This window comes from Bubalus kerabau, chromosome 12 (genome assembly GCF_029407905.1).
Source record: "Bubalus kerabau isolate K-KA32 ecotype Philippines breed swamp buffalo chromosome 12, PCC_UOA_SB_1v2, whole genome shotgun sequence".
Classification (NCBI taxonomy): Eukaryota; Metazoa; Chordata; class Mammalia; order Artiodactyla; family Bovidae; genus Bubalus; species Bubalus kerabau.
In genome coordinates, this window is record NC_073635.1 from 16,412,655 (window position 1) to 16,427,450 (window position 14,796).

The 14,796-nt window shown below is 46.1% G+C and overlaps 2 protein-coding genes across 3 annotated transcripts in view; one reads left to right on the forward strand and one right to left on the reverse strand.

Moving 5' to 3' along the window:
• The window catches only part of CBY2 (chibby family member 2), a 140,228-nt gene that overhangs the window by 16,822 nt on the left and 108,610 nt on the right, over positions 1–14,796 (forward strand). The gene's annotated exons all lie outside the window — the stretch shown is intronic.
• Positions 1–14,796, reverse strand: part of ERICH6B (glutamate rich 6B) — a 53,542-nt gene that overhangs the window by 11,797 nt on the left and 26,949 nt on the right. The window contains exons 3-6 of the mRNA XM_055542200.1: positions 10,995–11,131; positions 8,639–8,706; positions 5,573–5,576; positions 3,514–3,673 (exon numbers count right to left, since the gene is read on the reverse strand). Of these exons, the coding sequence (XP_055398175.1) occupies positions 3,514–3,673; positions 5,573–5,576; positions 8,639–8,706; positions 10,995–11,131 (369 nt within the window). The remainder of the gene's footprint in view (positions 1–3,513; positions 3,674–5,572; positions 5,577–8,638; positions 8,707–10,994; positions 11,132–14,796) is intronic.

Consider the following 14,796-nt stretch of genomic DNA (forward strand, 5'->3'; position numbering starts at 1 on the left):
GAGAAACTAACATTTATGTAACATCATGCAGGTTTTACAGCACCTCTGCATATAATGTAGACTTAGCTTTTTCCAACGATTTTGTGGGATAAGGATGGTCTTATTATCTTCAGTTTACAATTCAAGAGAGCGAGACCCAGAAAAACATACATGATGGTCTTAAGCACAGAAGTTGTGTTATTAGTCAGGGCTACTTAAAAAATACGCCCAGTCAGACAGCTTCTCGCCACCTCTGCCACCAGCCTAGTAGAGATGCACGTCATCTCTTACCTGCATTAATACCTGGCTTCCAGCCAAACTTTCTGCCTTTACTCTTGCCCCCTTAAGCCTGTTCTCCATAGAGCAGCCAGAAAGATTCTTCTAGAGCTTAAGCCAGATGATGTTCCCCCTGCTGTAGCCCCTCCAGTGGCTCCACAGCATCCTTTGGATAAAACCAGGACCCACAAGGCTCTACCTGACCTAGACACCGAGCTCATTTCCCATCCCTTTCTCACTTGCTCACCACCGTCCTTGAGGCTAGGGGCCTCAGGGCCTTTGCGTGTGTTAGCTCTGCCTAGGACACTCCTCCTCCAAGTCTCTAGTGGCTCGCTTCCTCTTTTCGTGCCTGCCTAGGCTCAAATGGCACTTCTGTGATTGCACTAAAAGCATGACAGTTACTCCTTTCTCAGCCCAGCAACCCTAGAGCCCCTCATCCTGCTTGCCTTCCTGCGGCACCTAACAATACCTGCCTTGTCACTGAACAGAATTTTGTGCATTGACTGTTCAGTCACTCAGTCGTGTCCGACTCTCTGCGACCCCATGGACCGCAGCACGCCAGGCCTCCCTGTCCATCACCAACTCCTGGAGTTTACCCAAACTCATGTCCATTGAGTCAGTGACGCCATCCAACCATCTCATCCTCCGTCACGTTGGCTGTGTGCTCAACTAAAACGTAAGTTCCCTGGCTCCCAAGGCTTTGTTTGTTCACCCTTGTGGCTCCAGCACCTAGAAGAGGGCCTGGGGCACTGTACATTCTCAGTATATATTTACAGAAAGCAGAGAGTCTATCACATCTTCCTACTTCCCCCTTGAGTGCCTTTTTTTTTGAACTCTGGACCTTACTAGCTCATGTGACTAATTGAGACTAGTTTTCACTCATGGCTTTATAGTGTCCATCTTCATAAATGTACCATGTGATTGACTTTTACAGATAGGCTTTATTTTTTAGAGCAGGTCCCAGCAAAATTGAGTAGAAAATACAGAGATTTCCCATAAATTCTCTGCACCCCCACACACATGCACAGCCTCCCCTCACTATCAGCATCCCACACCATGGTGTACATTTGTACAAAGAATCTACACTGCATATCACCATTACCCAGACTCCATAGTTTACACTGGGGTTCATTCCTGGTATTCTACATTCTGTGGGTTTATACAGATATATAATGACATATAGTCTTCCCTGGGGGCTCAGCTGTAAAGAATCCACCTGCAATGCAGGAGACACAGGTTCAATCCCTGTGTCGGGAAGATCCCCTGGAGAGGGAAATGGCAGCCCACTCCAGTATTCTTGCCTGGAGAATTCCATGGACAGAGGAGCCTGGTGGGCTACAGTCCATGGGGTCTCAAAGGGTCAGACATGGCTTAGTGACTAAATAATAATAATAATGACATATATCTACTGTTACAATACAGAATGTATGCATGGCCCTGAAAGCCCTCTATGCTCCTCCTGTTCATCCTTCCCAAATACCTGCCAACCACTGGGTCTTTTTACTGCCGCCATGGTTTTGCCTTTCCCATACTGTCATTTAATTGGAATCATACAATATGTAGCCTTTTTGGATTGGCTTCCTAGACTTAGTGATACAAATTTAAGTTTCCTCCATGTCTTTTCATGGCTTGATAGTTCATTTCTTTTCGGCACTAATATTCCGTTGTATGGATGTACCACAGTTCACATACACATTCACCATGCAATTGCTTTTTGATATAGATTTTAAATTTGTTAAGGGAGGGACCTACATATTATAGATTTACTTTCCTCTACTCCCAATTCCAACCATTTGCTTACTAGGCCCTGCAAAGAGAAGTGTTTCAATGACAATGACCCCAGTTAAAGTCCTGGCCAATCTGTGATAAACCACACACTCAGCTGTGCCTTGTGTATATGGGACATATTTGTCTCATTTGTGTTCACATTGTGTATTGGTCCTGACAGCTCTCTGAGGATACGTGTATATGTCCCACCTGAACCACCCCCAGCCCCCACACCCCCAGTTCAGTTCAGTTGCTCAGTCATGTCTGACTCTTTGTGACCCCATGGACTGTAGCATGCCAGACTTCCGTGTCTATCACCACCTCCCGGAGCTTGCGCAAACTCATGTTCATTGAATCAGTGATGCCATCCAACCATCTCATTCTCTGTCATCCCCTTCTCCTCCTGCCTTCAATCTTTCCCAGCATCAAGGTCTTTTCCAATGAGTCAGTTCTTCACATCAAGTGGCCAAAGTATTGGAGTTTCAGCTTCAGCATCAGTTCTTCCAATGAATATTCAGGACTGATTTCCTTTAGGATGGACTGGTTGGATCTCCTTGCAGTCCAACGGACTCTCAAGAGTCTCCTCCAACACCACAGTTCAAAAGCATCAATTCTTTGGCACTCAGCATTCTTTATAGTCCAACTCTTACATCCATACATGACTACTGGAAAAACCATAGCTTTAACTAGATGGACCTTTGTCAGTAAACTAATATCTCTGCTTTTTAATATGCTGTTTAGGTTGGTCATAACTTTTCTTCCAAGGAGCAAGAGTCTTTTAATTTCATGGCTGCAGTCACCATCTGTGCAGATTTTGGAGCCCAAGAAAATAAAGTCTGTCACTGTTTCCACTGTTTTCCCATCTATTTGCCATGAAGTGATGGGACCGGATGCCATGATCTTAGTTTTCTGAATGTTGAGTTTTAAGCCAACTTTCTCACTCTCCTTCTTTCACTTTCATCAAGAGGCTCTGCAGTTCCTCTTCACTTTCTGCCATAAGGGTGGTGTCATCTGCATATCTGAGGTTATTGATGTTTCACCCAGCAATCTTGATTCCAGCTTGAGCTTCATCCAACCCGGCATTTTGCATGATGTACTCTGCATATAAGTTAAATAAGCAGGGTGACAATATACATCCTTGACATACTCCTTTCCCAATTTGGAACCAGTCTGTTGTTCTATGTCTGATTCTAACTGTTGCTTCTTGACCTGCATACAGATTTCTCAAGAGGCAGATCAGGTGGTCTGGTATTCCCATCTCTTTCAGAATTTTCCACAGTTTATTGTGATCCACACAGTCAAAGCCCATGGCATAGTCAATAAAGCAGAAGTAGATGTTTTTCTGGAACTCTTTTGCTGTTTTGATGATCCAATGGATGTTGGCAATTTGATCTTTGGTTCCTCTGCCTTTTCTAAATCCAGTAGATCCCCACCCCCAACGCCAAACAAACAAAAAAAACCCTGGACAAAATGCAAACACCAGGGCATTACCTTAATCTTGCTGTTGATCCAGTCCGTATCTAGTGCTAACGTCTTTGTACGGCGAACAACACGACGAGGTTTTTTGACTTCTTTCTCTGGCTCTACCTCCTCCTCCTCGTCTTGTGGTGGTATATTACATAAGTGAAACGTGAACGTGCTCTCTGCAGTCCTTTGGCTAAATATGGCTTTGGTAGAAAAGAGAAAGAAAACTTAGATCTATTTCTCTCAAGGAACCCAAAGAGAGTTTGAGGAGTTGGGATATTGACCATATTTCCCCAAGCTCTCTCATTTTTTCCCATTCATTCTTTCATTCCGCACACAATTATTAAGGGCCTGTGAGGTGCCAGCTCAGTGTCAGATGCCTGACACCATGGTGAATGCCACCCAGTCCAGACTTGGGGATGCGAGGGGTGACACACCAGCCACGTGCCAGGAACAAGTGAGGCTGCTAAGTCTGGTAATTGAGAAAAACAGGCTAAAGTGGGAGTCATTAAAAAAAAAGGAAACATGCCTTAAGCATGCTGCTACTGCTAAGTCGCTTCAGTCGTGTCCGACTCTGTGCGACCCCATAGACGGCAGCCCACCAGGCTCCCCCATCCCTGGGATTCTCCAGGCAAGAACACTGGAGTGGGTTGCCATTTCCTTCTCCAATGCATGAAAGTGAAAAGTGAAAGTGAAGTCGCTCAGTTGTGTCTGGCTCTTAGCGACCCCATGGACCGCAGCCTACCAGGCTCCTCTATCCATGGGATTTTCCAGGCAAGAGTACTGGAGTGGGGTGCCATTGCCTTAAGCATGCTATTTTAACTTAAAACACAAATGTATACTAACAGTATTTTAAAATTTTATTTTTAATTGGAGGACATTGCTTTCCAATGTTTGTTAGTATCTGCTGTACAACAAAGTGAATCAGCTGTATGTATACATATATTCCCTCCCTGTTGAGCCTCCCTCCCACACCCTCATCCCACCACTCTAGGTCATCACAGAGCACTGAGCTGAGCTTGCTGTACTGTATTAGCAGGCTCCCATTAGCTAGCTATTTTATACGTGGTAGCTAACACACCAATTTTAACTGCAGGACTCTGTGATCACGTTTGCTCAAACCCCATTCATAATTTATCATCTATCACTTTCAACTTTGGCAATTTCTACATAGTCTGAGTGCAGGATTGTAGACTTGAAAAAAAAAATCTGTATATCCCCCAGCCTTTTGTGTATGTTTGGTGCATGCCTAGTTCTAAGCAGTATTTGTAAAGCTACTTTCTTTTTTTTTTCAAAGCTACTTTCTTATTGAATCTTCTCAAAAGTATTCCACTTAGTTTTCACAGCAGCAGCAGGTTTTTTTTAGTCTTCATTTCGGTCCATTTTTATAACTATTGAATTTTGGAGTAAGCCAGCAAGGACTACTTGCCTGGAAAATCCCATGGGTGGAGGAGCCTGGTAGGCTGCAGTCCATGGGGTCGCTAAGAGTCAGACACGACTGAGCGACTTCACTTTCACTTTTCACTTTCATGCATTGGAGAAGGAAACGGCAACCCATTCCAGTGTTCTTGCCTGGAGAATCCCAGGGACGGGGGAACCTGGTGAGCTGCCGTCTATGGGGTCACACAGAGTCAGACATGACTGAAGTGACTTAGCAGCAGCAGCAAGGACTCTTCCCCGGGGGTTGATCACCAGGGGGCGCCGCAGTGGGACGCGCGCAGTCGGTATCAGCCAGGATGCTCTTACCCGCAAGGGAGCCGCTCCCTCCGTAACTAGATTTGGGGGAAGGCAGTTAAGAGAGCCTGGTTGTCCCACCATTGGGTCCAGCCCAGCGTTGGAGGAGGTGTTGGAGAGGACATGACAGCTTGTTGACCCAGGAGCTGGACGGGGCATGGAAGTCTCCCCACCTGCTTCCCGGTCCTTGGAATGTACGTTCTGCCCACTGTTCCCACACTGAGAACCCTTTGCAAGGATGCAGCTTCGCGGGCATTGTGTTGTTGAGCCCACCTGGATGGATGCATCCCTGAAGCCAGGTAAGGCCTCCATTTAAACTGTAAGAGTCTGGCCAGTGGAGGTGGAAATCTACAACTCTTGTGCCGCTGGAGACATGCACACGTCGGGTGTAAGTTCTCTTGCTTTTTAAACCTGCCGCCTACAGTTTGGAGGGGACTGCCTCTCAGGTCTTTCCTTGCCCTCTGCTTCTTGTTGTTCAGTTGCTCAGTCATGTCCAACTCTTTGCGACCTCATGGACTGCAGCACGCCCTGGCCTTCACTGTCTCCCAGAGTTTACTCAGATTCGTGTCCCTGGAGTCGGTATGCTATCTTACAGCGGCTGATTTAGAATTTCGCCCCAGGAACTCTGAGGTTGCCAACACAGAGGGCAAGATGCCATCGGAGCTCACAGGGACCCTATCCAGGCCTGGAGGTTGTGCACAGAGTGGAAATTGTCTCTAGTTTGCCAGGTGGAATTCCTAGCATAAGTGCTGCGTGGTTGAAGGCTAACATGAGACCAGCTTAGTAATAATGGGTGACTCTGGAGAGATAGACAGCGCTAGGTCATTCCTTTATTCACTCACTCAGGAAATATCCATTGTGTTCACGTATGCCCAAAGCTGTCCTAGGTACCAGGGGTGGTACAGAGCCTGCTGCCCGGTCTAGTAGGGGCGATGGATGCTACACAAGTGAACAGGTGAAAACTTTACCTGCTGGTGGCTAGGCGTGCCCCAAAGAAATGGTAAGCAGATGAGAAGAATGGAAAATGATTGTGCGTGTGTGTGCACACTGGTTTGTAAAGGGTAGCCAAATAAACAGTTTCTAGAAGGTGACTTTTAAGCAGAGACCTGAATAAAGTGAGGGAGTAAGTCACAAGGATATTGGCGTGCAGAGTGCTCTAGCCAGAGGACCGCATGTTCAAAGGCCCTGTGGCAGGGAGGGCTGCTCATGTGATGAATAACAGAAAAGCCAGTGTGTCTGGAATGGACAAGAGCGAGGGCCTTTGAAGCCACGTGGGGAAAATGTGGAATTTTCCTGGAGGTAGTGGAGGGCCAGGGAAGTGTTTTGAAAAGATTTTGCTGGAAAGAATGTGAAGAAAGGACTGAGAAAGGAGAGGATGGAAGTCAGGGACACTGGGGCAATGAAGGTGTCTGAGGTGGTGTCGGTGATGTCGGAGAGGTGTGGTGGGGCTTGGGGAGAGGAGAACACGGCTGTGTGCCCCTGAGGAACGGGAGGAGGCTGCTCCTTGGAGTTCAGAGAGGAGCTTGTCCTCAGTGAGATGAGGAGAGAGGTGGGCGGGGGCAGAGTCGATGAGAGCGCTTTGTGAGAGGTTTGGACGCGGGCCTCAGTCTCCCTCGGAGGAGCCCTCCTCCGGTGCTTCCTTCCAGAGTGGAGGCGATTTGTGCGGGGGGAGGCGGATGTGAGCCCGGCTGCTCTTCCTGAGGGTCAGTCAGAAATGAACAGAGAGCGTTCCTGAAATGGTCATGGTAACAAGAGACATGGATATGCTCATTTTTTTCCTCTGTCAGAAGGCTAGAATCACGGATTTTTTGGTTTGTGCTGTATAACCAGCTCTGTCTTTAATGGGGGAGGTGTTAGGCTGCCTGTTTGAGCCTCAGTTTCCTTAAAGTGGGGTCAGGCTGGCTGCAGAGACCCGTCAGGTTCCTCTGAAGTGATGTTGCTTGGAGGCTGCTGCCTGGAGACGGCTGCAGGCCTGTGTCCTTCACACGGGGAGCTTTGGGGCCTGGTGGCTCAAGACACGAGCTGTGTAGTATCTCCCACTTCTTTTCACGCACAGGAGAGGCTATATAATTTCAAAATGCAGGTATCCTTGTTTTAAAATTATTCAAGATTTCAGGGACTTCCCTGGTGGTGCAGTGGTTAAGACACTGCCCTCCCAGTGCAGGGGGCATGGGTTTGATCCTTGGTCAGGGAACTAGAACCCCGCATGTTAGGCAACCAAAATAAATTAATGAAGGATTTCAAGACAGTGGCAGCCGAGCATTAAAAGCAAGCACAGGGCCCTAAGTGTGGGGGCCTGTGTACCTGCGGGGCCTGCACAGCTCACATGCCTGTGAAGCCATCCTTGGCTTGGAAATAGGAGGGTTCAGAGACAAGGGGCTGCCCACAGCAGTCGTTCTATAGGAGTTAGGTCAGGGGCATATACTTACTGGTATGGAGATGGGCGCACTTCTTGAGAGGGAACCTGGGGCTTTGTCCTGGCTCAGCAAGAAAGAGCGCCGTGATGCCTTGAGGAGGTGTGTCAGCTCTGGCTGTCGTTGCCAATTCTATGTCAGTGGGATCTGGTCATCTGAAAGATGTTCCAGCTGGTGGTTTGGAGTTTCTGAATTAAGTAGCCTGGTAGCTTAGGCTCTTGGCTCAGAGTTTTTGATTAGACCCCCAAAGCTGGCAAAGTCCATGATTGGCAAGTCTTAACAGCTGGACCTCCAATGCCTTTCAGTCCAGTTCAGTTGCTTAGTTGTGTCCAACTCTTTGTGACCCCATGGACTGCAGCACGCCAGGCCTCCCTGTCCATCACCAACTCCCAGAGTTTACTCAAACCCATGTCCATTGAGTCGGTGATGCCATCCAACCATCTCATCCTCTGTGGTTGCCTTCTCCTCCCGCCTTCAATCTTTCCCAGAGTGACGGTGTTTTCAGATGAGTCAGTTCTTCTCCTCAGGTGGCCAAAGTATTGGAGTTTCAGCTTCAGCATCAGTCCTTCCAGTAAATATTCAGGACTGATTTCCTTTAGGATGCCTTTAGTATCTGGTAAGGGGCTATTTCTTTCTTAAACTTTGTGTTAATGACTCTTAGAACCTCCCCCAGTACAGGTTAGACGCCTTCTTGTGTGGTCCCATAGTATCCCCTTCCCACCAAATCATTAACTATTTTATATGCAAATTGCCTGCTTTCCTGTTTATCTTTGCCTCCTGCCCTCCCTGCCACCCTCATCACAATCAAAGGATAAGCCCCTTGAAGTCCCACACCGTGTTTGGCTTGCTCAGTATTTTAATCCCTGGCAGCTGAGACTTTACTGGCCCAGTGGATGCTCAAGTGAGGGAACGAGCATTTCTGTCTCCTTGAAGGACACAGGGGAAGGTGGAAGGAGAAGCACCCAGGAGAACCAGGTGATGGGATGGAAAGTGGGGAGAGGAGCTCTTACTTTCACGTTTCCTCATAATCCAGAGGATCGTCTCCTTGTATTTTTCAAAATTTTTCTTCAACCTGGAAGGAAGGGGAATCGTCTTTAAAAGCTGAGACCGAATTCGTGTTTACATGTCATGCTACGCGACAGACAGAGCTGGGGCCGGCTCCATCGTTTCCTAGGTGGAGACTCGGTGGAAGGTTCTGCCTTTGCAGCCGGCTTTCTTCCAGTCTGTGCTCAGGAATAAAGGGCCAGCACTTGGTGCTGTGCGTCCCTCCTGGCCTTTAACTGGCTTTCAGCCTGGGCACCTGGGCTGACCCCAGATCTTTCCAAATGAATTCAGTGGGGTTCCTCTTGGGAATGAAGCCAGGGTCGGGAGATCCAAAGCCAGCCAAAGCTGACTCTATGAGTTCAGCTCGTGCAGGCTGTTTGTTCTGTGGCTTGAGCACATTTCAGTAAAGCCTTATTCGGAAATAGCTTAGAGAAACAGTATTATTTGTGAACCTGAAACTCCTTTGCACTGAGTAGGAAAATTTCAGATAAACTCACTCAAAAATGACTCACCATTAAAGCCACATTAAGGCACAGCTCTTCAAAATGATCAAGCCTTCAACCCTCCTTTCATGTCAATATACAAAACGAGTCATCCTGGCATTTCAATGGCTGGGACTGTTTTCCTGCCAAATAAGGGTGGTCTCCGGAGAGACAGCAGCCTTTCCTGGTCCTCAGATCAGAGACCTTTTGAAAGGGAATCTGCCGGAAGGAGGGAGCTTCCAAGGCTTAATTGGATCTGAGCAGAGGGGCTTTGACACGGCAGATTTTAAGTTGTCGCTTCTGAGTCCTCGAAGAGAGTGTAATAATTTAACCCCGAGCAACCTCAGGAAGCAAATACTATCTGCTGGAAAGGGCTGGACTGTTTTGCCTGGAGGAAAGGAGGTTTAGTGTCTGTACTTTAGAAGCTATTTGCAAGTTGAGAATGAGCTCCTCATGGCCCATTTGTGCCAAGGGTTCCTTGTTTTATTTGCAAGCACTGTGAATGGAATTGAAGCAGTTACCTCGCCTACCATCACTTGTAAAAGAACAAGGAGGAAGAGGGTGGGGTGAAGCCTGTCCAGGCTGACAGCAGGATGCCAGGTGCATGCAAGAGTTAGATTCCACTGGGGGGATCCCTCCAGAGGCACCCAGTGCCCTTTGGGGAAGGTTCTTTCCTTGGTTCTTTGCTCGGCTTTGCAAGCTAATGGAATCCTTACTAGCCTTGCTAGTAAGGGTATGCAGTATTGTACAGACCAGCACCCAATAGGTGCGTTCCCTGGGTGCAGTTAGGTTAGAATGAGCCTTGGTTATGGGCTTAAACGAGAAAGAAGTGGAGAAAATGTAACCTAGCATGTAGGATAACCTACAACGGTGTTATTTGGGATTTTTTTTTTCTTGTTTTATGAGGATCTGAAAACTTGGGTGTTCTTTGTATTTTGCATTGTGTATTTAGCCTTCCCTTTTCCTAGAGAAGCCTTAAGGGTCTCTGGCCCCAGGACTCTATTGAGCCCAAAGCAGAAGTTGCTGGCAGTCAGTCTCTGCCTGATTTTTTGGGAGTCTTCATTCAGCAAGGAGGTTATGCATGGCACCCCATCCCCCACAGCCTGTTCCTTGGAGCCCCTGCCAGAGAGTGCCTCGGATGCCTGACCATGTACCTTGTTCACCAAGGCTTCTGACAGCTGGATAAGTGAAAATCCAGGCTTCCTTGTACCACAGGCTGGACGTACAGATGGGGTTCTGGAACATTTTGTGACTGGGGTCATGCCAACTAGAAAGATTTGGTGCCAGCAGCCATCTGCAATAACTTTATCGCTCCCCAAGCCCCTGCCATGAATCCCAGGTCAGTGATGCTTGGGGCTTATCCCCCTCAAGGAGCATGGAGAAGCAATGGCTAGCCTAGGATGAAGCTAAGGAATTTCTTGGGAAGATGCCCATGAGCTTGATCTCCCCACTGTCCCTTCTCGTCAAAGGCTCAGGGGTCTGAGCCTTGCCTCCCAGACTTCTGTACAAGTTCACAGTCCCTTCAAGACTTTTTCTTGCCTGGGATTTCCAGCCTGTGTCCCTGCTCACCTTTGATGCTATCTTGCACATCCCCTGTTCATAGATTTCTTTGCCTTTGAGTTTTGGTAGCCGGATCATCCTGTCCCCTGACCCCTACCCTTGTCCTGTGTCTGGCTGTGCCAGCTCTTTGACACAAGGAAGCTTCTAGACCCTGGCCTTCCTCGTGCTCTCGTGGCCCAGTTAATACTTTTCTCTGCTGCTAGCTTTGGTCTACCTCCACCCAGTGACCAGCACCTTCCCAATGACCACCAGTTCCATCCCTCTTGTCACTTACAGAATTCCCAGTTTCCTTCTGGTTTCACCCTCCAGATGACCAGTCAGGGGAATGGTAATATCCTCCTCCAGTTCGTCGCGAACAGCCATTTCATTGAGCACGGTCCTGAACACCGACTGATAGGAGGTGGTCGAAACCTGCAAAAGAGTTAATCTTTAATGTATATAAATCTTCTTCATCTACCTCTATTTAACTTTGCATATTTCTTCTTGCTTTCTTTTCCTCTCAAAATATTTGTTAGTTTTGTTTTCATTGCTTTATTCCCCACTTGGCACCTTGCTTTCGTTTTATTTTCCAGTTTGTGCTTTAGTTAGTTTTGTTCTTAACTGGTAAATATAATTTTTGATTTCCTTTGTTTGCCAGGTCAATCTACTGTATTTTATTTTTGTTGGACTGCTTTAACTTTGCTTATGGGTGTATATATATATGTGTATATATATGTGTGTATATTCCATTATTTTAATTATTATTTGCCTGATTTTGTGACTGCCATTTGTCTGGGGTTCATCTTTGGTTTCTTGGTTTTGGGTATTTGTTTTACTCTCACTTAATGCCATAACAAACCACTTGTGGAATCCTCTTTCCTGACCAGAGATCAAGCCCTGGGCCTTTGGAGTGGGAGCACTGACTCCAAGACCCTAGACCACCAGAGAACTAACCCTAGAGAGTATCAAATAGTGAGAACTCACGCAAAGGAAACCACTTGAAAACAAGTCCGGGCATCACCCAACCACCAGTAGCATCCTGTGCACCCTCATCTAAACAACAAACAAAACAAAAATACAAACCCAGTCATCAGCAGACAGGATTACCACCTCACTCAGCCTTGCCCATCAAAGGAAAAACAAACAAACAAAAAACAACACAAATTTCACCCTGTACGAAGCTTCAGATCAGATCAGATCAGATCAGTCACTCAGTCGTGTCCGACTCTTTGCCACCCCATGAATCGCAGCACACCAGGCCTCCCTGTCCATCACCAACTCCCAGAGTTCACTCAGACTCACGTTCATTGAGTCAGTGATGCCATCCAACCATCTCATCCTCTGTCGTCCCCTTCTCCTCCTGCCCCCAATCCCTCCCAGCATCAGAGTCTTTTCCAATGAGTCAACTCTTCACATGAGGTGGCCAAAGTACTGGAGTTTCAGCTTTAGCATCATTCCTTCCAAAGAAATCCCAGGGATGATCTCCTTCAGAATGGACTGGTTGGATCTCCTTGCAGTCCAAGGGACTCTCAAGAGTCTTCTCTAACACCATAGTTCAAAAGCATCAATTCTTCGGCGCTCAGCCTTCTTCACGGTCCAACTCTCACATCCATACATGACCACAGGAAAAACCATAGCCTTGACTAGACGAACCTTTGTTGGCAAAGTAATGTCTCTGCTTTTGAATATGCTATCTAGGTTGGTCATAAATTTCCTTCCAAGGAGTAAGTGTCTTTTAATTTCATGGCTGCAGTCACCATCTGCAGTGATTTTGGAGCCCAAGTAAATAAACTCTCTCACTATTTCCACTGTTTCCCCATCTATTTCCCATGAAGTGGTGGGACTGGATGCCATGATCTTCGTTTTCTGAATGTTGAGCTTTAAGCCAAGTTTTTCACTCTCCACTTTCACTTTCATCAAGAGGCTTTTGAGTTCCTCTTCACTTTCTGCCATAAGGGTGGTGTCATCTGCATATCTGAGGTTATTGATATTTCTCCCGGCAATCTTGATTCCAGCTTGTGTTTCTTCCAGTCCAGCGTTTCTCATGATGTACTCTGCATAGAAGTTAAATAAACAGGGTGACAATATACAGCCTTGATGAACTCCTTTTCCTATTTGGAACCAGTCTGTTGTTCCATGTGCAGTTCTAACTGTTGCTTCCTGACCTGCATACAAATTTCTCAAGAGGCAGATCAGGTGGTCTGGTATTCCCATCTCTTTCAGAATTTTCCACAGTTTATTACACAACCACTGGACCAACCTTACAAGGGCAGAAACCAAAAAAAGAAAGAATTCAACCTTGAAGTCTGGGAAAAGGAGACCTCAAACACAATAAGTTAAAAAAAAATAATGAAAAGGGTGAGAAATACTACACAAATGAAGAAACAAATTAGAAACACAGAGGTCCAAATAAATGAAGAGGAAATAGGCAAACTACCTGAAAAAGAATTCAGAATAATGATAGTAAAGATGATCAAAAGCCTTGAAAACAAAATGGAGAAAATGCAAGAATCAATTATCAAAGACCTAGAAGAGTTAAAGAATAAACATACAGAGACAAACAACACAATTATTGAAATTAAAAATACTTTGGAAGGAATCAGTAACAGAATATCTGAAGCAGAAGAACAACTCACTGAGCTGGAAGATAAAGTGGTGGAAATAACTTCTGAAGAGCAGAATAAAGAAAAAAGAATGAAAAGAACTGAGGATAGTCTCAGAGACCTCTGGGACAATATCAAATGCACCAACATTCAAATTATAGGGGTCCCAGAAGAAGAAGGGAAAAAGAAAGGGTATGAGAAAATTTTTGAAGAGATTATAGTTGAAAATTTCCCCAACATGGAAAAGGAAATAGTCAAGTCCAAGAGGCACAAAGAGTCCCATACAGGATAAACCCAAGGAGAAACATGCCAAGACACATACTAAGTGAACTAACAAAGACTAAACACAAAGAAAGAATATTAAAAGCAGCAAGGGAAAAGCAACAAGTAACATACAAGGGAAACCCCATATATTATCTTTCAGCAGAAACTGCAGGCCAGAAGGGAAAGGCAGGATATATTTAAAGTACTGAAAGGGAAACATCTACAACCAAGATTATTGTACCCAGCAAGGATCTCATTCAGAATTGATGGAGAAATAAAAAGCATTTCAGACAAGCACAAGTTAAGAGAATTCAGTATCACTAAACCAGCTTTACAACAATTGTTAAAGGGACTTATGTAGTCAAGAAATACAACAGAAGGAAAAAGATCTACAAAATCAGTTCAGTCGCTCAGTCGTGTCCGACTCTTTGTGACCCCATGAACTGCAGCACGCCAGGCCTCCCTGTCCATCACCAACTCCCAGAGTTTTCCCAAACCCATGTCCATTGAGTCAGTGATGCCATCCAACCATCTCATCCTCTGTCTTCCCCTTCACATCCTGCCCTCAATCTTTCCCAGCATCAGGGTCTTTTCAAATGAGTCAGCTCTTCACATCAGGTGGCCAAAGTACTGGAGTTTCAGCTTCAATATCAGTCCTTCCAGTGAACACCAGGACTGATCTCCTTTAGAATAGACTGGTTGGATCTTCTTGCAGTCCAAGGGACTCTCAAGAGTCTTCTCCAACACCATAGTTCAAAAGCATCAATTCTTCGTCTTTCAGCTTTCTTCACTGTCCAACTCTCACATCAATACATGACTACTGGAAAAACCATAGCCTTGACTAGACGGACCTTTGTTGGCAAAGTAATGTCTCTGCTTTTCAATATGCTGTCTGGGTTGGTCATAACTTTCCTTCCAAGGAGTAAGCGTCTTTTAATTTCATGGTTGCAATCACCATCTGCAGTGATTCTGGAGCCCCCCCAAATTAACCCTAAACAATTAAGAAAATGGCAATAGGAACATATATATCAATAATTACTTTAAATGTAAATGGATTAAATGCTCCAACCAGAAGACACAGACTGGCTGCTGCTGCTGCTAAGTCACTTCAGTCGTGTCCGACTCTGTGCAACCCCATAGACGGCAGCCCACCAGGCTCCCCCGTCCCTGGGATTCTCCATGCAAGAACACTGGAGTGGGTTGCCATTTCCTTCTCCAATGCATGAAAGT